At 32.6% G+C, this 25,876-nt stretch overlaps 1 protein-coding gene and 1 pseudogene across 1 annotated transcript in view; one reads left to right on the forward strand and one right to left on the reverse strand.

Moving 5' to 3' along the window:
• APPBP2 (amyloid beta precursor protein binding protein 2) overlaps nucleotides 1–25,876 on the forward strand; it is a 55,340-nt gene that overhangs the window by 16,773 nt on the left and 12,691 nt on the right. Inside the window, exons 2-6 of the mRNA XM_031966528.1 lie at nucleotides 12,411–12,499; nucleotides 13,208–13,359; nucleotides 15,007–15,130; nucleotides 21,255–21,423; nucleotides 22,975–23,064. Coding sequence (XP_031822388.1) covers nucleotides 12,411–12,499; nucleotides 13,208–13,359; nucleotides 15,007–15,130; nucleotides 21,255–21,423; nucleotides 22,975–23,064 — 624 coding nt within the window. The remainder of the gene's footprint in view (nucleotides 1–12,410; nucleotides 12,500–13,207; nucleotides 13,360–15,006; nucleotides 15,131–21,254; nucleotides 21,424–22,974; nucleotides 23,065–25,876) is intronic.
• On the reverse strand, nucleotides 20,041–20,517 carry LOC105750357 (annotated as a pseudogene).

Genomic DNA, 25,876 nt, shown 5'->3' on the forward strand with positions numbered 1-25,876 from the left:
GTTCTGGTAAGAAATGACCAGCAGGATGATTTCAGAAAGGCCTGGAGAGACTTACATGAACTGATGCTGAGTGAAATGAGCACAAATAGGAGATCATTATACAGTTCAGTAACAATACTATATAATGATTAGTTCTGATGGACGTGGCTGTCTTCAACAATGAGATGAACCAAATCAGTTCCATTTGTTCAATAATGAAAGGAATCAGTTATACACCCAACGAAAGAACTCTGGGAAATGAGTATGAACCACAACATAGCATTTCCACTCCTTCTGTTTTGGTTCGCTTGCATTTTTTTTATCTTTTTTCTAAGTCTGATTTTTCTTGTGTAGCAAAATAACTGCATATATATATTGTGTTTAACATATACTTCAACATATTTAACATGTATTGGTCTATCTGCCATCTAGGGAGGGGGGAAGGGAAAGGAAGGGAAAAGTTGGAACAGAAGGTTTTGCAAGGGTCAATTTTTACCCATGTATATATCTTGTAAATAAAGAAGTATAACAAAAAACAAATAAATAAATAAATAAAGTTGAAAAAGGAAAAAAGAGACAACCTAGGGACTTGAGGGAAATCAGTTTCATTTGAATGATGAAATTAGAAGCCAGATTTCAGAAGGCTTATAAAAGAGTCAGGCTAGGAAGTGAAGGCTCAATTGGGGTTAGGATCAGAAGAGGAGGAGAAATTAAGTAAAAAAGGTAGCAGAGATGGTAGGATCAGTTAAGGATTTTCTAAGGATGAGAGAGACATGGACAAGCATGTTTGTGAGAGCACGAGAAGGAACCAGGAGATAGGAAGACTTTGAAGACTTAGCTTGTGGAGAAGAAATCATTTGTACATGTTAGCAGGGTTTGCCTTGACTTCAGAGAAGTGATAGTAGGGGAAGACAAATGAGTTTATTTGACATGAGAAAGGAAAGAGAGGAAGCTTTTATTGCTTAACTTCTTATTTTCTGTGATGAAGAGATGAGAAGCCAGGAGAAGGAAGTAGTGTGGGAAATTTGTTGGATTTAAAATAGCTTTAGGGGGAAAAACTTTGAGGGGGAAAGCAAATATTGATTAGAATGGTATAAAAATATCACCTCCTTAGGAGGACAGAGTTAAAATAACATATCGTGAATATTTATGGGACCCAGTTAGCAGTTTCATGATTTTAAGAATTTTTTAATGATAGCCTTTTATTTTCAAATATATGCAAAAATAGTTTTCAACATTCACCCTTGCAAAACCTTGCATTCCAATTTTTTCTTCTTCTCTTCCTCCTTTCCCCTTCCCCTAGACAGCAAATAATCCAATATAGATTAAACATGTGCAATTCTTTTAAACATGTCTACATTTATCATGATTTTTTAAGCTTCATTCAACAGTATATGAAGAATAATGTGAAGATGACAAGTGCTGGGAATAATCCAAAGATTAGCAGGGCACAATCAGTGATAAGACAAGGATGCATGGTATTACAATTCAAGACTAATGTAAATTGAATTGATTGCTCATGACAATGAATTAGGGAAATTTGAGATTGAATTAGTATAGAAGTGATGGTCTAAGAAACAATGGAGGTAGAAAGATGGACATTGTTAAGGAATAGGCACCATCTCCCTGCCCAACTCCCTAGTATTTTAAAGGAGTAAGAAGTGTGTTAACAAAATTTAAGGCCATACTGACCTTCCTAACTAGGGATACTGAGGTAATTTACATGGTTAATGTTCTTCCTGTCCATTTTCATGCTCTTCATGGCCACATACTCAACCTTTAATTCCAGTGAACAGATTTTAGAATTCATGCAACCCATATGGGCCACAAGATAAGAATGTGTTGGTTCATCAGAATGAATAAATAGCCATTGCTGCAGGGAGAACTCAGCATCCGGACTTCTTCTATGGATAGTGAACCAATGGAATACTTTTCATGTATAAATACAGGACAACTTTAGATTTTAGGGTTGTCATCATATTTGGTTAAACTGTATTGAAGATTGTGGAATTTCCTGTAATGATACAGGTTGCACTATAGTGAACCTGTCTAAAAAGGAGCAGCACTCTGTTGTCTTAAGCTAGAGTTGAATAAAATTAGACTATGCCTTCATTGGATCTGTAAGCTAGAACAAGACCTTTTGGTGAAAGTGAAATATTGGACAGGTTTTGGGGTTTTTTGTTTGTTTAGTACAATTCTGATTAAATAAATTCACCTATAATTTTTTTCTTTTTGCTAAAGTTTTTACATTTTGTCTGTATACCACCTTTGCATTGCCCTTCCCTACGAAGTTAGCCATCCCCTTAAACAATGAAAAGGAAAAAAGCAAGTTGTTTAGAAAGGCTAAGCAACATAGCCACAAACTCTATTTATATGCCATCATGTAGAGCCAGGGGTCCTCAAACTACTGGCCTATACGCCAGATGCGGCAGCTGAGGACGTTCATCCCCCTCACCCAGGGCTATGAAGTTTCTTTATTTAAAGGCCCACAAAACAAAGTTTTTGTTTTTAGTATAGTCTGGCCCTCCAACAGTCTGAGGGACAGTGAACTGGCCCCCTATTTAAAAAGTTTGAAGACCCCTGTAACTGTACCACACAACTTGATACCCCAGAGTTACAAGGTTGGGAGGGAGGTGCATTTTCTTTTCTTATTTCTGGATCTAAGTTTGGTTATTGTGAATGTAGCAGTTCAGTTTTAATATTTTTGTAGTCATAGATTTTCCTGCTTCTACTTATTTTATCAGTTCATTTAAGTCTTTTAAAAATATATATCTTACATTAAGATAAGATTAAGATAAAATACATTGTTTATGTTATATTAATATGCTATAGTTTATTTAGTCCCTCTATAACAGTCTACTTTGTAGTACTCTACTACTATAGAAAGTGTTCTATGAATATTTTGATATACAATAGAACCTTTCTTTTTTGGACTTCTTGGAGTTTATACCTAACAATGGTACCTCATTATCAAAAGCCAAGAACATTTTATCACCTTTCTCATATAATTCCCAATTGCTTTCCATCAGCAGTGTATTAGTGTGCTTATCTTTATACACACTCCAACACATTTACTTTTAAAAATGAAAACAAAAGTTCCAACTTATAGTCAACAAAAACAAGTAATACTTTGAATGTTTTCCAACTGGAAAATGGCAGATGGCAGAAGGGAAGCATGTGCCATCCCTGGGCAGCAATCCAAGGAGGACCTTCTGTTATCAGAGGCCCCTGCAGCAAAAGGAAGGAGTTGGCATCTTGTGCTGGAGGGAGGGGAGTAGGGCTCATTAGAATACATACCAATAAATGAATAAATAAAAAGGCATTTATTAAGTGCTTGCTATATGCATTGAAGGTACAAAGAGGAAAAACAAGACAGTCTCTTCTCAAGATATTCACATTCTAATCAGGGGAAACAGCATATTTAGGAAATTTTAACTGTGAGTCACATGAAATGGCCTTAGTCCTTAAGATGCAGCAACAAAGCAGATGGTAATTTTTTTTTAATGTCTTTTCCCCTGGTAAAGCCAAGTCCAATACTGTTATTGACCCATTTAACAATGTATGTCATGGACTTTGTTTTTGAGAATACTGAGTGCATATCTCTTACTAGCCCTTTGCTTTTATCAGCACTCCACTAGCCTTTATTCTTCTCCCCATATGAGTGTATAGAGTGTTTTGAAGCAAATCCTTGATATACCATTTTCCACAAACCACTTTTTCCCCTACCTTTTAGTAAATGAGGTTTCCTAGGCAATTTTACCATAAAATCACTTTGGGGGAATGTGATAGTGTTTGTTGGTTTTTTTGGTAAAAGAGATACTCCAAAAAGATTGGGAACCACTGTCTTAATCTTAAAAATACCAGTCATTGAATAATTGTATTAATATAAATAGAACTGATAGGAATAAAAAAGGGATGAACTGTTAACAGGTAGAAAGGAATTGAAATACTAGATCATTTTCAGTAAAAAGTGTTTTTCTTATTATATATATCATGCAAAGTACTGTACAGGGAAATTATACAGATCTTTCCCTAGTCTAAAAAAACTAGTCATAAATATAAATCTACAATGACATTAGATATGGCAAAAAAAAAAAAAAACCAATAAATAAGCAGTACAAAATTAAATATATGTACACTATGTACAAACTTTGACAATTTTCAGTGTGAAACATAATAAATGCATAATTGGGCAATTCTCAGCTTATTAAAGAATTAAGGAAAAATAAATGTTAAAGCATAGCAAAGTATTTTGCTTTTGTTTGCTTGATAAAGAATATCTATTAAAAACTTATATAAGATCTTGATTCTTGAATTCTAGTTGTATAGTTCCCTGGATATACATGGAAAAAAGAAATTTGTTGAAAAAGCTAGTGGAACTAGGTCTGTCTCTACGAGAACATGAAAAAGGGGGAAAGACCCATATGTACAAAAATATTTATAGTAGTGCTCTTTGTGGTGACTAAAAAATTGGAAATTGAGGGGAGATGCTCATCAAATGGGGAATGGTTGAACAAATTGTAATTTATAAATATGGAATACTATTCTACTATAAGGAATAATGAGCAGGCAGATTTCAGAATAACCTCGAAAAACTTACATGAACTGATTCTGAGAGAAGCAGAACCAGGAGAACACAGTAACAGCAGCATTGATGATCAACTTTGATAGACTTTGCTTTTCTCAGCAGTACAGTGATCTAAGACAATTTCAAAAGACTTATGATGAAAAATGCTCCAACTTAAATCTTCTGGCTTCAAGATCAGTACTCTTAATGTTTGATTCTTGACTCTTTGTTTTCTCTCTTGTTTCATTTATGGATTTCCATTTTTAAGTTGTATTAATGTTTCAGTGATGTCTTTATGTCTTGAATTTAGTGCTCGAAAAAGTATTCTTTTTTTTTTTATAGCTTTTTATTTATACGATACATGCATGGGTAATTTTTCATCATTGACCCTTGCAAAACCTTGTATTCCAACTTTTCCCCTCCTTCCCCCTACCACCTCCCCTAGATGGCAGGTAGATCAATACATGTTAAATATGTTAAAGTATGTTAAATACAATATATGTATACATATCCAAAAGTTATTTTACTGCACAAGAAAAATCTCCAGTTGATGAGATCAAGAGGGTATGCACAGTTTGATAACTTCAAAAAAGTGTTCTTTAACCTTGTACTCTGATTCATCTAATTTTAGTTTTTGAAATTTTCTTTGAGATGTGATAAATAAATGAAATCCATCCATATTTCTTCAAAGAACAGTTAGAAACAGAAAACTTGCTTGTTCTTTCTTGTAGTTTGTAGAAGGAATGAAAATGAACAAGTAGTAATCACAACTGAAATTAATCATAGATCCTGAACCTGTACAGAGAAGAGGTGGTATGCCATGTAGTGGGAAACAAAAATTTGATATGTAGTTAGTTCTTATCTGTAGTATTTTTACCATTGATGTTTTGAGAACCATAAAAAAGTTATTTACAGTAAATCTGGTGGTAGTTGTTTTTTTAATGTTTTTTAACAATTGGATTTTTTTTAAAGGAACATTAACTATGAACATAGAAAAAAAGCAGTTTTGATTCAAGAGAATTTTAATATTTAGTATTTGGAATCTGTTCTTGATTTTCCTGTTTTGTCAGTAAGACAACTGGGAGGTGCAGAGAACTCATGTTCTTTATGTTTTTGGCTCATTAACTTTGCATTCAGATTGCTATTTATCAGTCATCAACAACATTCTTGAGCACTTAGTGTTTTTAGCATGCTGTACTTGTCATTTTGGGAGACAAGAGTCAAAAAATTGTGAGGAAGAAGACCTTTACTTACTTTTCTTTATATTTGGGGAGAGAATAAATATATAAAGAACGATTGGGTTGGGCCTTCCCCAACCCTGTTAAATAAAATATTGACTATGAAATGTTGAAAGGTTTAAAAGAATAATAATTTTATCTTAAATGCCAGTTTCCCAGTTTTAATCTCCAAACTGTGAACTTAATAGCTAGATTTATTTGAATCTTCCTCTTGATTAGAGATATTTAAATAGAGAAGATTCTTTTTATATCACTTTCATTTCTGAATGTATCCCTAATCTTGAATGCCCTCACCTTGCATTCCCTTATTGAATGGTATATCCCTAGGTACAAAATTTTAAAAAGAGGAAAATTGAGTAGTTCATCATAACTATCCATCATATCAACTTAACAGTTTGGGCAATTTTGCAAACCTGCAGTTTCTCATTTGTGCAAAACGATGGGGAAGACATACATTAGGGAAAAGTACTGCAAGGTACTTAAAGTAGAAGTCTTTTTTTTCCCCATAAGTATTTTATTTTTCCAAATACATGCAAAGATAGTTTTCAGTATTCACTTTTGCAAAGCCTTGTGTTCCAGAATTTTCTCACTCTCTTCACCCTTGCAATCTGATATAGGTTAAACATGTGCAATGTAGAAGGCTTTTTCTAGGAGTAGTCTGGTGAGACATGTGAGTAGCAGTAAATGAACCAGTGGATGGGTGTGGATATTGATGAGGACAACCTTCTGGAGAATGTAAAGAATAAGATCAAGGATATGTGGGTTGACTTTGGAAAAGGAGAATCTTATCAGAAGTCATCTCATCATAGAGATTAAAAGCAAGAAGAAAATAGTGTGGGATAATGTCAAAGTAATATGAAATGAATAACAAGAAGAGAAGGGAGCTTGTTGAGAATAGATTTAATTTTTTAAAGAAAATTTTGTTAAAGTATGAATTAAAGGCCTCAACTGAGGTGGGAAGTCAAAAGAATTGTTATGAAAGAATTGAGGATTGGAAAAGCCTACAATGAATAGAAAAGAGGATCTGTTAGTATCAATTACCTAACCACAATGAAGGCATACTTGAAATCAATTAACATATTTTTAGTGAAACCGGTCCATTCTGCAACAAATTGAGGAAGAAAGGGAGAAGGATTGTGGGAGTAGTGCAGGTTTGTGATTTAACAAGGCATAATAGGACAAGGGAACAAAGGAACCTAGAAAATAGAGTTGAATTGGTTCACCAAGTTGTAGTGCATGGTTGCTGTATTTTTTTATGAGAGGTGGCACATAAGAAAAAAAAAACAGTTCTCATCTCTATTATACTTAATTACCATCTTGTTTCTCTACTTCTCTTTCATTCCATATTTTTCAAATTAGTGGTCTATACATATTATGTATTTTTTCCTATTCTCTCAGAGGGCAGCAGTGATTTTCTTAAAATTCTCCCTTCCCCTGACTTCTCTGACACAACTATTCTGGTTCTCTTATTTCAATAGTTGCTTCATCATCACCTCTAGGGAAATTTTTTTTTTTTTTTGACTTCTTAACTGTGGGTGTTTTTAGGTTCAAATCTAGTGCTGTTGTTCTATGAACTTTCATTAATATTATTGACTTCTTTTTATATGCTTGTCTAGTTATAAAACTAAGGTTAAAATATGTAAAATTTTCTTTCTTCTCCTTCCCCATCTCTTAAAAGACAGACTTTCTTTCCTAATAGCCCTCTTTCTGACAGTAATGCTATCATTCTCCCTAACTCTCAGTTTAAAAGTTGAGCCCCTTTGTTTGACTCCAACATTCTTTAAGTTCAATGAGGAAGTTCTTACTGTTCCTATATATTCTTTTTACTCTGTAATCTAGGCTTCATGCTTGGATTACTTTAGTCTACATTCTGTTCTCTGCCTTCTTTGTTCTGTTTCTGCAAGATGAAGCCACAATTAATCTCTCTAGAAGATTGTTTTTCTTAAATGTCATTTCTGCTCAAGAACTCTCTGTGATGGTTAACTGTACAACAATATCAGATTTAATAGTTTGTTTAAAATCTGGCTTATCACATTTTCCCAAACTTATCAAGAACCTTCTGTTTCACCCTGGCCAAATGCTTTCCTTCTGAATCTTTGCTCATTATTTTTTTCTACCTAGAATGCTGGGTTTTATCTTTTTCCTCGTATCTTACCATCCTCAAGTTTCTTCAGCTTTTCCTTAAGACCCAGATTGGATAGCACATCCTTAAGTTTCTAAATTTGAGAACTGGAATGAATTCTATTTATTGTAATCCCTTTGTTTACATGTAATATAGGCAGAAAAAGAAAAAATGATTTACTCTAGAAAATCCCTCCTTTCTTCATTTATTCCTATCTCAAGCTTTGCCTCAGACAAGCCATCTTATGTTAGTAAAATTAAAATTTATTGAAAGAAAACAGGAATTATTTCACATATCTATTTCATGGAGATATGGGACATTTTTTAATAGATATTTTTAGTACAATTCTTCCCAATTTATCTGGAACTGTTTTTAGAGTCTTAAGTGTAGTAACTGTTGTGTTTTATGGTGAAAAAATTTGTTGGCAATTGTTGACATCTTGATCATTTTAAGTAGAATTGTTCATTTGTATCTGGTGAATAGAAAAAGCTATAAAAACTCATAAAAATTTCAGTAGACATTCTATTTTTCAGAATGTTCTATTATATATTATGAATATTATCCCTAAAGGACACAGGTTCATGTCTTATAGCACTTTCCATAGCCCTTTGTGTTGTATATTGTACTTTGGATTAGTAGATCATTAGTATTTTTTTACATCTGAAGCATTAGAATAACTGACCTTTTAACATAGTTTTTAAATACATTTATAAAGGAGTTATGTAATTAAATTTATTTTCACAATTTAAAATTTAATTTTTTAAAAAGGAAGTTAAGCTGTAACTAGAATGACTAAAATAATAGAACTTGAATATTTTAGTTCATATGAAAACTTCATTGGAAGTAACATCTTTTGCACTAAGTTGCAACTTTTTCCAAGTTCTCTTGCCTAAGTCTGAAAGGCATAATTTTCTGGTCATTAAAGAGGTTTTGTTCAAGGTGGAAAGCTTAATTTTAAAAACTTTTTTTTTGATCATGGAGGCCTAAGCATGAATAAAGCCAGAGTGCAGCTACACAATATATTTTCATGACTATGGTCCCAAACAAATTCTGAGCTGTGATTATACCAGAATTTTTATCTATTACACACCTTGTTTTGAGTAACTGCTTTCTGTCTGCTGTCCTTCATCAGAAATGTTTGGTATGTAGTAGAAAACTACTGGCAGCCTTGATCTTGGTCTTAGCATCATAATCTTTTTTAGTCAAATTATTTTTTTGTATTTGGTAGATAAGATAAGTCAGTATGACTTGAGATAAATCTGTCAGTGTCAACATATTAACAAGTTCCTTGGAAGGGAGATTTTTAGGTTTATGATGATGTGTTTGTAATTATTCTAGTAATGCTGATGAGGAAATATGAACAGCAAGATTTGAAAACTGATTGGATATGAGGTAAGGAAGAATGAGAAATTAATGTTAACTGACTTTTGAAAACAACTCTGTTTTCAAACTTGGGCATGGAAAGCTGGGTAAATTGGAATGAGTTTGGGAACAAAGATAATGAATTCTGGTTTGAATGTATTGAATTTGTGATATTTCTAAGATATTCAGTTGACAATGTCCAATAAGTGGTTGGTAATGAAGCTCAGAAGATGTAGTACTAGATATATAGATTTGTGAATCATGTGCACAGAGATGATGATTAAAACAGATGAAGGCTCTGAGAATGTAGGGGAAAAAAACGATGAGGCCCCATGATGTAGAATTCTCAGAATTAGAAGCTGTAATATGGATAACAAAAAGAAAATAGAAATAGGTAGATAGGAAAAAGGAAAATCAAGGGAGAAGTGTCATAAAAATCCATAGACTTGAATAGTATCTTAGGAGGAGGAAAAGGTGATCAACACTGTCATGTTGTTGAGAGGTCAGAAAGGATGAGCACAGAGGAATGATTAGATGTGGCAAATTAAATATTTATTGGTTAACATGGGGGGGGCGGGAATTTCATTTGAAAGCATAAAGGGCTGTAAACCTACAATTCTTTCACTGATTTTAAAAGTATTATGTAATCTCGTTTTTGAATTACAGCATGTTTTATTAGGAACTTGATGGACTCATAGCAGAAGTATATTCTGTGTCTGGATAGGGGTATAGGCAAATAAGTGTACTTACCTCTAAGGAAGATATTGCTGTAACATTCATATCTTTTGTTCTTTCTCATATTACCTTTAACTATAAATTTTCTCTTAGATTACCTTCCATTTATACTGTGTATCATGCATGTACAATTTTTTGCATATTTTCTCTCTCAGTTACAAGCTCCTAAAGGGCAGAGACCATGTTTTTTCCATTCTTAGTATTTCCAGCACTTAACACAGTGCCTGAACATAGTAATATTGAATAAAGACATATAGAATTACTGTCCACTTATCTTAGACTACAGTTCCCCTGTATTTGGAGGTGGAGACAACTTCTAATCCATCAAGTTTCAAGGCAAGATATCTTCATCATCACATATAGTAGCTGGCTACTTTCCCAGAAGTTGTAGAAATAATCTATTTTTTTTTTCAAATATTAGTTTTTTAATCAATTTTTTAAAAATTGATTTACTCCAGTAGAGCAACTTGGCAGTTAGTTAGCCAACTCAAATCCTAGTTTCGGGCCCTGGCTCATCTCTTTTCTGGCATTATAGATGCCTGGGTAGATTTCTCCTCTTGGCCAAATTAGTAATTGAAAGTTAAAATTATTTCACCCTTAAAGTGTATGTGGCTACATTTTATAATTCTGCTAAATTGGCTTTCTCTTTTTTTTTTTTTTTTTTTTTTTTCACATGGCACTCCATCTCTTTCTAAGCTCGATCTAGCTTTCAATGAATCCTTAACTCTGTCTCATAGAATTCCTCACTACCATCTAGCATCATTACAAGAAACCTTACTTAGGATCCTTCTAACTGTTTAGGTCTTCGTCTTATGTTTACCTGTTGCTTAACAGCATTTTAAAAATGTGCATTTGCTTAAATATGTACTTGTTTCCCAAGGCAGAATAATATAAGCAGCTAAAGAGCAGATATAATTTCTTTTTTTTTTTTCTTTTTTCTTATTTATTTATTTATTTACTTATTTTTATTTTTTATTTAATAGCCTTTTATTTACAGGTTATATGCATGGATAACTTTACAGCATTAACAATTGCCAAACCTCTTGTTCCAATTTTTCACCTCTTACTCCCCTCATCCCCTCCCCCAGATGGCAGGATGACCAGTAGATGTTAAATATATTAAAATATAAATTAGATACACAATAAGTATACATGACCAAAACGTTATTTTGCTGTACAAAAAGAATCAGACTCTGAAATATTGTACAATTAGCTTGTGAAGGAAATCAAAAATGCAGGTGGGCATAAATATAGGGATTGGGAATTCAATGTAATGGTTTTTAGTCATCTTCCAGAGTTCTTTTGCTGGGTGTAGCTGGTTCAGTTCATTACTGCTCCATTGGAAATGATTTGGTTGATCTCGTTGCTGAGGATGGCCAGGTCCATCAGAACTGGTCATCATATAGTATTGTTGTTGAAGTATATCATGATCTCTTGGTCCTGCTCATTTCACTCAGCATCAGTTCGTGTAAGTCTCTCCAGGCCTTTCTGAAATCATCCTGTTGGTCATTTCTTACAGAACAATAATATTCCATAATATTCATATACCACAATTTATTCAGCCATTCTCCAACTGATGGGCATCCATTCAGTTTCCAGTTTCTAGCCACTACAAAAAGGGCTACCACAAACATTAGTGCACATACAGGTCCCTTTCCCTTCTTTATAATCTCTTTGGGATATAAGCCCAGTAGTAACATGAGCAGATATAATTTCATTAAATGTTTATCATATGCTTGTTGGTTACTTGATTACTGTTGTGTATATTGTAGACCCAATATAGTACCTATTTGATAAAGATCATAGTGTTTTTTAAAGTATTAGATAAACTTTTGGCTATGTTCTTTCCACTAAGTAATATATTGGAATGAAAGGGAACCCCCGAAATGATGAGATAGTCAGCGATCACTGACAAGGAATTTTCATTGTTATATTACATTATTCAACAAACATCTGTCAGGGAAAAGAAAGGAAACATCTGCCAGGAAAATGTTACTTAATAAAAAATATTCCCAGTTACTTAATAGATAGAATATAATTCCAATTGGAATTTGACAAAATAATCTCTTCAGTTGTGAAAATTTTCTTATCTGCAATGAATCGGTCCACTTTTGTACTTAAACATTTGTATCCATTACTTTAAACTATACCAACTTTGATCCCTTTTGTATTCTGTATTCTAGAAAAAGGTGAGGAAATATAGAAATAAGTATTTTAGGAAAGATGGAAATAAATAATGGAAGGAATGGTTGGAGAAGAGCAGAGCTGATTTCTTTTCACAGAGAAAATACTTGGCAAAAAACTTAATGGTAGACATTTCTGTGAGGTAACTGTAATTTGACTTTGTATCCAATTCAGACTTTTTAATAATGGAGTAGAAAAATAAATTCTGTTTGATTTATTTCAGCTTTACCAACAAGGCCGTTTATGTCAACTGGGTAGCGAATTTTGTGAATTAGAAGTTTTTGCTAAAGTGTTGAGAGCTTTAGATAAAAGGTGAGTATATTTTTAAAAATTTCCTAAATGAAGTTATTTGCTTGTATAGAATAGTAAGCATGGATTATTAATTTAAAAATATTTAGCATCAAAATCAATAATAGAATAGATAAACAAATTATCTTTTTTAAAAAAGCAAATGGTTATAAATTATCTTTGGAATCAGTTAACTTGGTCATTTCTTTATCTAGAGTGCTCAATAAATATGTGATATTATTCTTCTTATTTTTAAAAGCAAGACCCTTATATATAGATCTGCAAAATAATACTGATTGAGAAACACTAAGTAAATTTAATACTTTTCCCTTTATTTTTTGTTATAAATATTTTAATTCTATATATTTTCTTTGATATTGTTATTATAAAAGTGCTGAATTGTTCACTTAATTGTTTTCGTCTAGTTCACTTAATTCTGTTAATTAAAATTAGTTGTTTACTTCTATTTCATTTAATTCATAAGGCATATGTTTAGAACCAAGTCGTCATTTTTAACTGATAGTCTCCAAATCATCCTCTTAATTTTTTTTACTGTATTCTACTTACAGCTGTATGTGTGATAATGAATTTGTACTTTTTTAAAGTAGCAACCTATTTTTTTTTTTTTGTTAAAAACTTATAGAAAGAAAAAGTATTATTTTTTAAAAAGGCAGTGTTTTCCAAATATATTATTAAGACATTTTAATTGAATACATTTTCCCCCCTTTTTAGACATTTGCTTCATCACTGTTTCCAGGCTTTGATGGATCATGGTGTGAAAGTTGCTTCTGTCTTGGCCTATTCATTCAGTAGACGGTGCTCTTATATAGCAGAGTCAGATGCTACAGTCAAAGAAAAAGCAATCCAGATTGGCTTTGTTTTAGGTAAATAATGGGAAAAAGAACAATATGTGTTATATATTGTTATTGTAAATCAGAATCAGACTTATCAAACTCAGCAGCTGTATTCCATTATGTTACATAAAAGTCCCGTATAGTAATTTGCAGTTACAAAGCATCTTGCATACTTGAGTTAGCAGCTTGGTGTACAGTGGGTAGAGTGTTAAACCTAGAGTTAGAAAGTCTGAAGTTCAATTACAGCCTCAGACATTCACTAGCTCTGTGAACTCTAGATAAGTCACTTAACCCAACTTCTACCTGAAATAAAGATAATAATATCTCATCCCTCCCAAGGTTTTTGTGAGAATAAAATGAGATAACATTCTTAAAGTGCCTTGCAAACCTTAGAATGCTATATGATTTATATACGGACCCTATCAGGGAGATAGTCTTAAGTTATTAGTCTCAAATGCTAGTAGTAGCAGAGGTGGTGTGTAAACTTCATGTCTTTTGACTTCCAAATGTAATGTTTTTCCATTCTACCTTGTCATTTACATAACATTTTCAGAAAACCTGCATAAATTCATATACAGTATTATATTGAGAATAATTTTCTAGCTTAAAATTTTGTCACTTCTACTTACTGTTTTTTGATATTTTTCTTTCTCATTTATTTCAAACTTTATGCCAGAAACATGGCAGGTAACTAGTATGTAGATGCTAGGGGACGGTGTACATGCATGTGTGTTTGTGAGAAAGAAAGAGAGAGATACTAAGAAAGAAAGAGATTTTTTGCTTCCATTTATTGGGGAAGAGAGTCTTTTGGAATCCTTTCATCCTATAGGTTAGCAATGTTATAAAAAACACTATAATTTTTAAAGTTGGATTTTTAATATTTGGCAAGACAGCAGTTTAAACATTGAAAATCTCTGAAATGTAATACAAAGACTTTTATTTGTCACTTGTTTATGATATATAAAATAAAGCATATTAAAATAATAGTGCTATTTATATTGCTCGCTTTTAAAGCACTGATGGCTGATGTTGCTAAAATTGAAGGTTGTAATTCTTGAGGACACTATAACCAAGTTATAGTAACATTGTAAGGCAGTAGGGAAAGGATTGGATTTGGAGTCAGATTGGGGTTTGGATACCAGTATTGTTGTTTACTATTACCTCTGTGACTTTGGACAAATCACTTGACCTTTCTGTGCTTGAATTTTCTGAAAAATATTTTTTTTAATGAGGATTGAACCAGATGACTTGTGAAATACATTTCTGGTCCAAATCCATTGAACTAGAGATAAAAAGCTGCAAGAAGCTATTGAGTAGCAAGTTCACTTCCATGTAAATGATGTAACTCACGATATTCTTTTCTTTCTTGGCCTTTACCTTGCTTTTACCATGAATATATTTGTGGAATTTTTCCCCCTTTTATGAGAGATCTTAAGAGTTTGCAGGATGAAGATGTTACCTAATTATTTAGTAGTAATACATAATTAACAAAAATTTAAATTTAGTACTGGATAATCACTATCCTTAATTGCTTAAATTATAAAATTATTTCCTAATTCCATATTATTTCAGAATTAATGCAGAACATCCTATTTTCCATGTCAAGAATTTGTTTAATAGAATAGAATATGTATTTATAGAATTATCTGAAAATAATTTGGTTTTCTCATTTTTCAGGTGGCTTTCTCTCAGATGCAGGTTGGTACAGTGATGCAGAGAAAGTTTTCCTGTCCTGCCTTCAGTTGTGTACCCTACATGATGAGATGCTTCATTGGTTTCGTGCAGTAGAATGTTGTGTGAGGTATGTTTGATTGCCTTGAGGAAGCTGTCTTGATAGTATAGTCTGGGTAGTGATTTAAATATATCTTTGTTGGCAATCAAATATAATATTATTATGATATTACTATTACATATCATTGCTGTTCTGCCCCCAGATATCTTTAACTTCCAACAAAGATTTTAGAAAGTATTCATATTCATATATGAAATATTCTTTAAGTTTGAAAATAGGTACTGTTAACTAGGAAATTCAGAAATTTAAGTGCATCCTTTGTTTGGGGATAGAGAGAAAATATTTTCTTTAGTCTTCATATACTTTTTTTTCCCCTGTATTTTACCACAGTTTAGCCATTTGTGGTTTCAAAAATGGAATAAATCCAAGCAAATTCAGGAGTGTAGGCCCCAGCTTCAGTCAGTCGCTATTTAAGTGCCAGCAATGTGGCAGACACTGGGAATGTAGAAAAAGGCAAAACAAGCAAAGCAACAATTTCTGTCCTTTTAGCTTACATCTAATAGAAAGAAAACATACAAAAGAAAAACTGAAAAGTGAGGTTAGAGGTATGTGGAGGGGAAGGTATTTAGAATGATGGAGAAATTTAAAAAGTAGTACAACTTTTTAAGAAATGAAGAGAGGCCTGATTCTGGTCTCTCTCCCTTACTTGATAGAGGGTTTGGGAGTTCATGTCTATGCCCCTCCGTCATGGGGACAAAGCAGGTAGAGAGTAGCATGGTTAATTTGATCTTATAAGTTAATGAGGTTTTTTAATGATAGCATCTCTGCGGAATGTTTTCTTTTAGTTGCATTCTGTCAATTCTTGAAATATGCCTGTTTCCTACTTGTTTTTACTTCATTTATAAAATAATGAGTCTCACTCTGACCTTTATGCCCCCTTCTAGGTGTAAATCCTATAATACTCTTTTAGTTTCATTTTCTTTCTTTTTTTTTTTTTTTTTTTTTAGCATTTTTTTCCTTCTTCTGCTTGAGCTTGAGGCTCTGCTCAAATTTGCCTTTTTTAGGGGAGAGGATGAATTTTCATTTTCTTATCATTTCTAGCTATTTTATTTTTGGTGGAGTTTTTTAAACTTTCTTTTGGGGAAAATTATTAAGAGCTATCATTTATTATGTTCTTTCAATCCACTCTCTTCTGGAAAGTTATCAAAGTTATCTTAGGTTTTCTAAACCATTCAAAAGACCTGCTGACTGATCTCTGTACTTACTGAACACTTTCAAGGATAGAGATATCACAACCTTTCTTAATGTCTTCTATTATTTTTCACCCATCTGATGTTATATAAGAAGAACCCAAATGGAATGTCTAACTGCCTACATTTCCTGATTTCCTTCTAATCCTTTAGTAACATTTATTGTTCAGTCTATGATAAAAATTTAAAAGTGTGATGACCCAAATTGGATATGCTTTTAAAATAATTAAAGTAAGTTATAGTCAGAAGGTAACTTTTAAAATTCATCATATATTTCATTTTTTCCCCTCTTTAATGTTACATTTTTTTTTGTGATTTGGTATATCATTAGTAAAAATAGTCACCAAAAGACACATCAGAGCTAAGCCTTCCTCCTTGATGTACTTGTCATTGTGTGGAAGAACAAAAGTGAGAACAAAGTATATTTCTCCCCTTCATTTATACAGACTCACTCTTTCTTGATCTTTTTCTTTAAATCTCTCCCTACCTTTCTGTTTTCATCATATTTTTTGCCACACATTAATGTAGCACAACTTGTTTAGTTTTTCCCCAAACTAATGAACATTTATTTTCTTTCCAATTCTTACAAAAAATTCTGCTATTAATACTGTGCTGTGTATAGAACCTTTCTTTTTGTCAGTGACCTGGTATATGTCTAGCAGTGGAATCTTAGGGTCAGAGGGTTTGGGACATTTTAGCCACTTTATTTACATAATTTCAAATTTCTTTCTCATATGGTTGTACTAATTCACACCTGCAGCAAAATTTGTTAATGTACCTTTTTTCCTATAACTTCTCCAGCACTGACTTTCTATCTTGTCAAAAATCAGAGTGAAGTGAAAACCTCAGGGTTGTTGATGACTTTCCCTTTTCTGAAGCTCAAAAATTGCTGTGTAATATTTCATAATCGGGTGATAGATAGCATGTAGCTTTTTTATCTTATTTTATCACAGCACAATTATAGCATAAAGAACACTGCATCTCAAGGACTTAGATTCAAAATTAAATCTCTTTTTTGTTTTTGTGATGACTTTGGGCAAGTCATCTGATCCCTCCATTTCTTCATAAACAAAATAGAGGAATTGTTTTAGATGCTATCCAAAGGAATCTTTTAGCTTTAAATATATATAAAGTGTTTGGATTATTTTTTTTTCTTAATTGTATAGCACATTTGTTTCATCAAAGTTTTGTTTTCTGTATTTTGTTACAAATTTAAAATTTGATTCTGATAGTATCTGCCAGTTTCTCAAATATTCTAATATATCACTTTCCAAGAATATCACCCTACAACTACAAGAAAAAAGGGACAATAAAGTTTGCAAGGGACCACAAAATAAAAGATTTATGATTTTTGTAATCTTTAGTCCACTTTGAGAAAAGGTATTCTGATGATGACTATTGAAAACAAGCCCATCATGAGAAGGGTTATGTCCAAAGAATTCTTTGGCTGTATTAATGAAGGAAAAAAGAAGAGATTCCACATATTGGGAACTTAATACAAACATGATCAGACCATTGAGGCATTTGGAAGTGAAGAGAGCTCAGCTAAAATCATAGGTGGTGAGAATGCCTAAAATTGAACTTGAGTTTGAACATAGGAAGTAAGGAATCTGGGATCCCTCCAAAAACAGCAGTGGACTAGCAGTGTTATCTCACATTTTTTTCAGAAAACTTTTGTAGCGTTCAGGTTGGTTTTCTGGAGGTCTTGGAGCAGCGTTCATTTCAGCAAAGTAATCACCACTAGAATGGCTAGGGATAAAGTCCAAATTCTTTATTATCTCTTTCACAATCTAGTTTCCTTGCCTCGGGCTTCGGTTAGCTTTCTTGTTTCAGTGGAGAAGCGAAGGAACAGAGGCCAGCCACCACAGTGGTGTGAGATTGGAGTGAATCTCCTTGGCTCAGAGAACTTGAGCTCCCACTTCCAGTCGTCTGTCTTCTCCGAGTCTGTCTCGGAGCTCTCTGAATCTCTCTCTGGCTCAGACAGGCCTTGGTCTTAGTAGGGGAAGCAGAAGGACAGGCCAGCCACCACGATGGTGTGAGATGGAATGAATCTGTCTCTGAGTCCGCTCTGGATACTAATACAACAAATAAAATTCCATTAATTGAACTTCTCTTTTCCCGTTTATACTGTATATACTTGTCATTTATTCCAGTAAAACATTTGAACTTTTCCTGTGTAATTTCTCATTTGTAAGTACCTTTCAGGTTGTGTATACTCTCAACAAATTTTGATACATGAATATTATAAGAGTATTACTATGGGGTAAAATACAGGAAGAATACAAAAAGACCTGAAAGCTTACTAAAAACAATATGCACAAAGATACAACAGTGTCAATAGACTATCCACACAGTGCTGTAAAATTATGGTGAATGCAGTCCCCTTTCTCCTTTGCAGAGTAAGGTTACTGTGGATATGGAATACTGCATATATATTTTTTGCTTCCTGTTTTTAAAAAACTGAACCCAACATTTCATCAGTATACAGCTCCTGGTTAGGAATTTCCTCTATCATCATAAATCAGCACCTTCTCTTGATTATTAAATAAATATGAAAAAGATAAACCTTTGTACTATTGAACTGAATTCTCCTTATTTCCTTTTTCAATTAATTGTTTATGTCACCATATTTTTTTTCCCTTGCTTTGTATGCCCAGTGTACATTCTTAATTTCCTCAGATTTGTTAAGGAAAGTAATGCTTACAGTATTCAGTTCACTGTGTTGTTATGAGATTCACATAATTTATAGAGCTAGAAGAAGGGACTTTAGAGACCATAAGATGCGAGAATGGATGAAAAATGCAATGCCATACAATGTCTAAATATTTAAATTTGTGAGTCACAAAATTCCTGAGTCTCAATTGACACCAGATTAAAATGTGATTGGGAAATATTCAACAAAATAAATAATATACTATAGATAATATTGATTTATGATTTTCTGAGTCAATAACCTGCTACAGAATTCTATTTATATATGAATTTTATATCACTATTGTATGTGATGATACTGTTCTTTTCTTTCTTTTTTTTATTCCCTAGAAAAGCTTATATGTTTAAGCCTATTTTTATTATAGTTTATTAACTAGAACCAAATGGAAGCATTGAGACAGACTTGGTCTATATCAACTTCCATTAAGGACTTAGTTTTATGTGTTTTTTCTCAAGATTTTGACTTAAATCATTACTATAGTGGTGTTTTTTTAAAAGTGAATGTAGAAGCAGCTAGGTAGTACAGTGGACAGAGCACCATCCCTGAAGTTGGGAGGACCTGAGTTCAAATGTGATCTCAGACACTTAACATTTCCCAATTGTGTGATCTGGGCAAGTCACTTGACTCCAATGCCTGGGGTGGGGTGGGGTGGGGTGGGGGAGTGAATATAGCCTGTCCTCTTTTGCCTTTACTTCACATTTGCAGTTAATGAAGATTTTACCAATCTATTAAATCTTGAAGCAGTACCTTTAAATGACAGTATACTTTGGTCCCCCTACTATAACTTTGAACATCTCACATAAATAAACAATGTCCTCAAAATTATGAACATTATTTTGTATGCTGCATTGAAATAGGTACACGAATCTCTATCAATGTCAGAGTTCAATATTATTTAAAATGTCATTTTGAAATATCTAGCATGGTTTGTGCAGTTTGATCATTCAGTTAACATTATTTGAATTCACAGTCTTTTGGACATTGGAACATTTTATTTGTATGTATATTTTACATCCTTAGAAAAAGAATCCCAGGATTTTTCCTTCTATGTATTTTCACTTACTCATGGTCCATGATGCCAGCTAAGGTTGTAAGCACAATGAACCCAAATTGACAAGATAATAGATTATTCTTCCACTTTTCCAGATTTTTCAATTGAACATCAAATCTAGGGCTGATTACACCACACTTATTTAATCTGCCACTGAAATTCACATTTTTCCTGCTTTGTGATCATCAGTGATCTCAAATTCACCAATGTAACCTTGCTTCATCATCACAGTTAAGAACCAGATGAATATTTTAGAGCATGGCCTAATGAGAATCTAGTGTTTTCTTCGCTTTTCTGTATTGTTTTTGAAATCATCTGCCAGGACATTCATGTGCACCAGGGTGGTGGTGCTGTAAAATGGTGGAAAGAACCACAGTCATTGTCGACTGGAATTATAACACGAGGCAGCAGAGATAGGAGTGAAAGAAATGGAAGACTTCATTGAACTTCAGTGGAAATTAACATGGATATGAAAACAATTAACAGTATTCTATAGTAACATCTAAACTGGTATAAATTTTAACTATTGAAAATGAGAGACAATAATTATATATACAGAGTTATAGTGATGTTAAAAATTGGGTATAATTAACCAGTGTTTCAAATGAAAACTAGAACTATTCCAGATATATATTTGGGAAATTAAAGAATATTAATTTGTGACATTATCTTTGTCATTCATAATTATTTGGTTTTCCAACCTATCCTCTTTATTAGTAAATTTTAGAAATTGTTTTCCTTGTTTATGATTTATTGTTATATTTTTAAATTAACATTTGAACATGATAGATTCCTAGCTAAGTGCTATTTGGGGCAGGCTGTATTTTTTAGGAAGATATTTGCTTTAATAATAAACATATTTATTATCGATGCAATTTGGGTGGACTATAGTAGTTTTTAATGAAAAAACTGAATTATGACTTGTTTAAGTCTTTTTCTCCCTCCTGTCTTGTGAGAGTTGTTTTTCTTGGTTAACTGCTACTTTTGCTATTTATTTTAATATAATAATAGTTTAAGGAAACCTATCATCCCCAAATTTTGTTTAATGTCCAGGTAATATATTTCTCAATAAATCAGACAACAAACCTGTATACATTTGTGTAAACATAAAGAACAAAACAGGATTAAATGCAAATCATTTTTCAAAAAAAATCTTTGGAACTATTTGTTTCCAAATAGGTTGCTACATGTTCGAAATGGAAACTGTAAATATCATTTGGGTGAAGAAACATTCAAGTTAGCTCAATCTTACATGGACAAGCTTGCAAAACATGGTCAGCAAGCAAATAAAGCTGCTCTCTATGGAGAATTATGTGCTTTACTCTTTGCAAAAAGTCATTATGATGAGGTGAGTGTTCTTGGGATAGTTGTGGGTGGGGCTTAGCTGTACATGTCCTAACTTGTTGCAGAGTAAGCAAAACTATTCATATTTTTATTGAAGAAAATATAACTATAGTCTTTTTTCAGCAGCTATGCGTAATAGATGTGTTCCTGAAAAATTTAGTGCAAATAAACATTTTATAACTCAAATTGGCACTTTGAATTCATAACTTGTTTTTAAAATCTTATAAAGCAAGGAATTATTATTTGTCTTAAATCCAGGTTTTTCATATTTTAAATTTGCTTAAGACACTGCTGACATATTGAAAGTCAGTTAAATCTACTATTTTCAGCAGTTTATACATGTGTATATATTGAGAAAGATTATGATATATTGGAAACAATACTGGTTTTGGAGTCATGAGATGTGGGTAAAAATCATGACCTTTATATCTAATTACATTGTGACCGTACACAAGGAGATTAATCTCTTTCAAGTCCCAGTTTCTTCACAAGTAAAATTGTGGTTATAACTTATTTAATAGAATTTTTATAAGGAAAATTACATGTAGTTTTTGATTTATTGTTGTATTTTTAAATTTAACATTTCAGTGTGATAGATTTCTAACTAATAGCTTTTTTGGGCAAGGCTGGATTTTTGGAAGATTTTGGCTTTATAATAAATTTGTATTTATTAAAATTTGATGAATATGGATAAACTTTTATCATAACTTTCTGTGAGAAAACTGAATTATGACCAGACTTAAATGACTTGTTTAAATCCTTTTCTTGTTCCTGTTTTGTGAGAAAAACAATTGTGTTTTTCTTGGTTAACTGCTATTATTTCTTTTAGTACTAGTCAATGTTTAGATAAAACTATCTCTAGGAGAATTTATTTTGCTAGTTACACCTGTTTGAAACAGTATTTTGTTTTTGTTTCTTTCTCTGTGGAAGCAAAAAGGATGAATTTTCTTTGATTGAAAGAAAATTTAATCAATAATAGAAAAATATTAAGTAAATTTTAATTTTAATAATTTTTTTTTAATTTTTAAATTTTAAATAAAAAAAATTTATGCCACTGCTAATGATCCTGGGTGAGTTGGGAGGTAGCACTTGGTATCACACTTTACTAGTCATAAATCAACAAAAAGTTTTAGTGTAGTTTTCAAATTTCTATCTGATCATATAAATTCTTGGGGGAGAGTTAGAATTAGGATATCAAAATGATTATAAGGAATAGTCTTTTGTTTTTGTCAGTATTATATTTATCAGCTATATTGTAACCTCATGCATTGTTGGCATATTACTATTTGGAGTAATCCTCTTTGTATCCCTTCATTCATTTGTTTTCCCCATAAAATTTTTACTTTTGAACAAGAGCAATTTTTTCAATTTGAGTACAATTTGTTCAAATTGTTTTTATTCTAGAATTATTTCTGAGTTGTGCTTGATTTTTAATTTTTTTCTTCTTGCTGCTACTTTTTTTTTTAAACATCATATGTCTCTCTTAAACAGTAGCATTTTCATTAAATACTTCTGTTTAGTTTATGCTTTTTGTGTAAATATTTGTCTCATGTAGGCTTATAAATGGTGCATAGAAGCTATGAAGGAAATCACAGTTGGATTGCCAGTCAAAGTAGTGGTGGATGTTTTACGACAAGCTTCAAAGGTGAATATAAACATTATTTGTTGGTTCACTTAAAATATTTTCTTATTTTATACTATTAACTTCTACCTTCATAATACATATTTTGTTTGTAGCATATCTTTTCCTAGTAAACCATGGTAGAGTAGTTATTTGAATACTTACTTTTCCAGTATAGAATTTAACTCATTTTTACCATAGTTTATGCATAAAATGCAAAATAATTCACCCTGACAGTATTGTTAGATCATTGAATCAGAAGCAAAAAATGTTTTTCTATAAGACTCAGATTTCAAATGGTTCTTAAGTCATAGTGTGGTTGATTGATTTTTTTTCTGCAAGAGAAATTGGTTTGTGTATTTGTTTCCTTCCTTTTAAAGGAACATTATTATTTTATTTTTGAATTGGATGTCATTGTTCTGACTAGGTTTGCATATTTGGCCAATAACTTTTGTCTTACTTATTCCTGTGCTGTCTTAATTCAGCTAAATCTTGACAGTGAGCAGATTTTCCCATGGAAGGTGAAATACTTGTAGAAATGCATTGGCCTATGGCTTAAGAAGTAAATGCACCCCATCAAATCAAGAACAATACTTTGATTTATTCAGGAAGCCTTTATTAAGTGTCTGGTATATGCCACTGTTATGTAACTTGGAATATAAAAGACAAAGAAACTCTGCCTACCTCCCAGGAGTTTACCTCATATTGGAGGGAAATTATATGAATCTGGAAGAAAAGTTTTAGATTTAATTTTTTTAATTTTACCTGTTATCTTCCCATGGGGAGTGGGGGGGTGGGGAGAACGCAAGCAAGCAAGAAAAAAGAATATACATAGTTGAGTAAAATAGATTTTCTTTTTGACCATATCCAAAAAGCTATGTTTCATTTTACACCTTCAATCCATCACTTATTGGGCCTTTGGACTGGTATCCAGTCATTACATTGATCAGAGTTCTTAAATCTTCCAAAGTTGTTTGTCTTTAAATTGTTATTATAATTTTCTTGATTTCTGCCTTTACGCTGCATCCTTAATTTACACAAATCTTCCTATCATTTATTATGGCACAATATTTAATTACCTTCATTTATCCAATGGATATTCAATCCTTTAGTTTCCAATTTTATTTATGTATTTATTTCTGGTCACAGAAAAGCTGTTATAAACATTTTGAACATTAGGGCTTACTTTTCTTTTTACTTTGATCTCTTTGGAGTTTGGCCCTAGTAGTGCTGTCCCACTGTTTTCTGTGGGAAAACAGACAAATTATGTTTTCCCACAACTTTTCTAAGAGTTATCATTTTTCCTTTTTATCATCTTTTGCTTTGAAAGATATACTTTAAAGGAATTGGAGGTCAGCAACTGAGAAATAAAATGATCCTTTTGGGAAATAGAACTAAATACTGAACTTCTTGAGAAAAAGAAGAAGAATGATTTGCTGGTTAATAGATAATAGCCAGTAGGTACTAAGAAGATTGAAGATCAAATAGGGTAACATATCTCAAGGAAGTGAATCTCAGAGAAGAAAAGGTTGATAAGTGACAGAGAATTTGCAAGTAATAGAGAGGAACCAGAATAATGTTTTCTCCTAAAAGGCCCAGAGTGTGAGTGAAAATGCTAGAAAGAGGATGGTCAAGGATAAAGGGTATATAGTGGAGGGGTTTGAGTAAGGCAAGGAAGTGAGAGGGTACTTTGTTATCAGAAGGTATAGTGGAAGAGAAGAAAATGAGACAGAAACATTGAAGAAATGAAACTAGCATGGCTACAAGTAAGCAAGGAATAGCTTTTTTGCTTTACTAACCCATGAATTTTAATCATAGAGACTTTGATTAGAATCAAAAGACAGAACAATCTCTAAATGTTTGCTTTAGAAAACAAGACTGGAGGGGTGAGTGGTAGCAAAGCCAAGATGGCAGAGGAAAGTCAAGTACTTGGCCTGAACTCTCCAAATTCCTCCCCAAACAACATTAAAATAATTCCTCAAAATGAATTTTGGAAGGACAAAACCAGTAAAATGAAAGAGATGATTTTCCCGCCCAAATAACTTGAAAATTGGCAGGAAACGTCTTTTTCATTGGGATAATGGTAAGCACAATGTAGCTTACTTAGGCTGTCCCTCAGCAAGTCTGCAGCAGACCTTGGAGAGACTAAAGGAGATGTGGCGGCTTCTAGAGTTTTCAGAACCACAGATAGTAAAAGGATTATATAACTAGTGAGAAGGAGATACATGGAACCCCCTTTCCTTTGCACTATGAGCAAAACTCAGTCAAAACTCATTGCTCATATTTGGTTCTAGGTCATAGTCCTAGGGAGAGGAAGAACACTAGCAAGAGCAGACACCCTGGCTGCAGCTATTGGACAGAGAAGAGTGTTTGTGGTCACTCACATATCAGGAGAGCAGTAACTATGCCTTTCTTCATATCACACTACCTTTAGAAGAACTGAAAATTTACAGAGTCCCCTCTCCCCCAAACTAACATTGAAAACAGCAGCATGAAAATTGTGATGCTTATGACAGTACCCTCTCAATTTCAGGAAGAGACCCAAATTTTAACATAAAATGAAAAGTCAAGAAATACCTTTCCTGGCTATGTGACCCTGGGCAAGTCACTTTATCCCAATTGCCTCAGCAAAAGAGAAAAAAAAAAGTCAACAAATAGTTTGGGGAAATGAGCAAACACCAAAAAAGGAACTTGACCATACAAATTTACTGTGGTGACAGGGAAGATTAAAACACAAATTCAGAAAATCAATAGTGTCAAAAAATCTACATGTAAAGCTTGAAGGAAAAATGTGAATTGGTCTCAAGCCTCTCAAAAAAGAATTCCTGGAAGTTAT

The sequence above is a fragment of the Sarcophilus harrisii genome, chromosome 4, assembly GCF_902635505.1.
Source record: "Sarcophilus harrisii chromosome 4, mSarHar1.11, whole genome shotgun sequence".
NCBI lineage: Eukaryota > Metazoa > Chordata > Mammalia > Dasyuromorphia > Dasyuridae > Sarcophilus > Sarcophilus harrisii.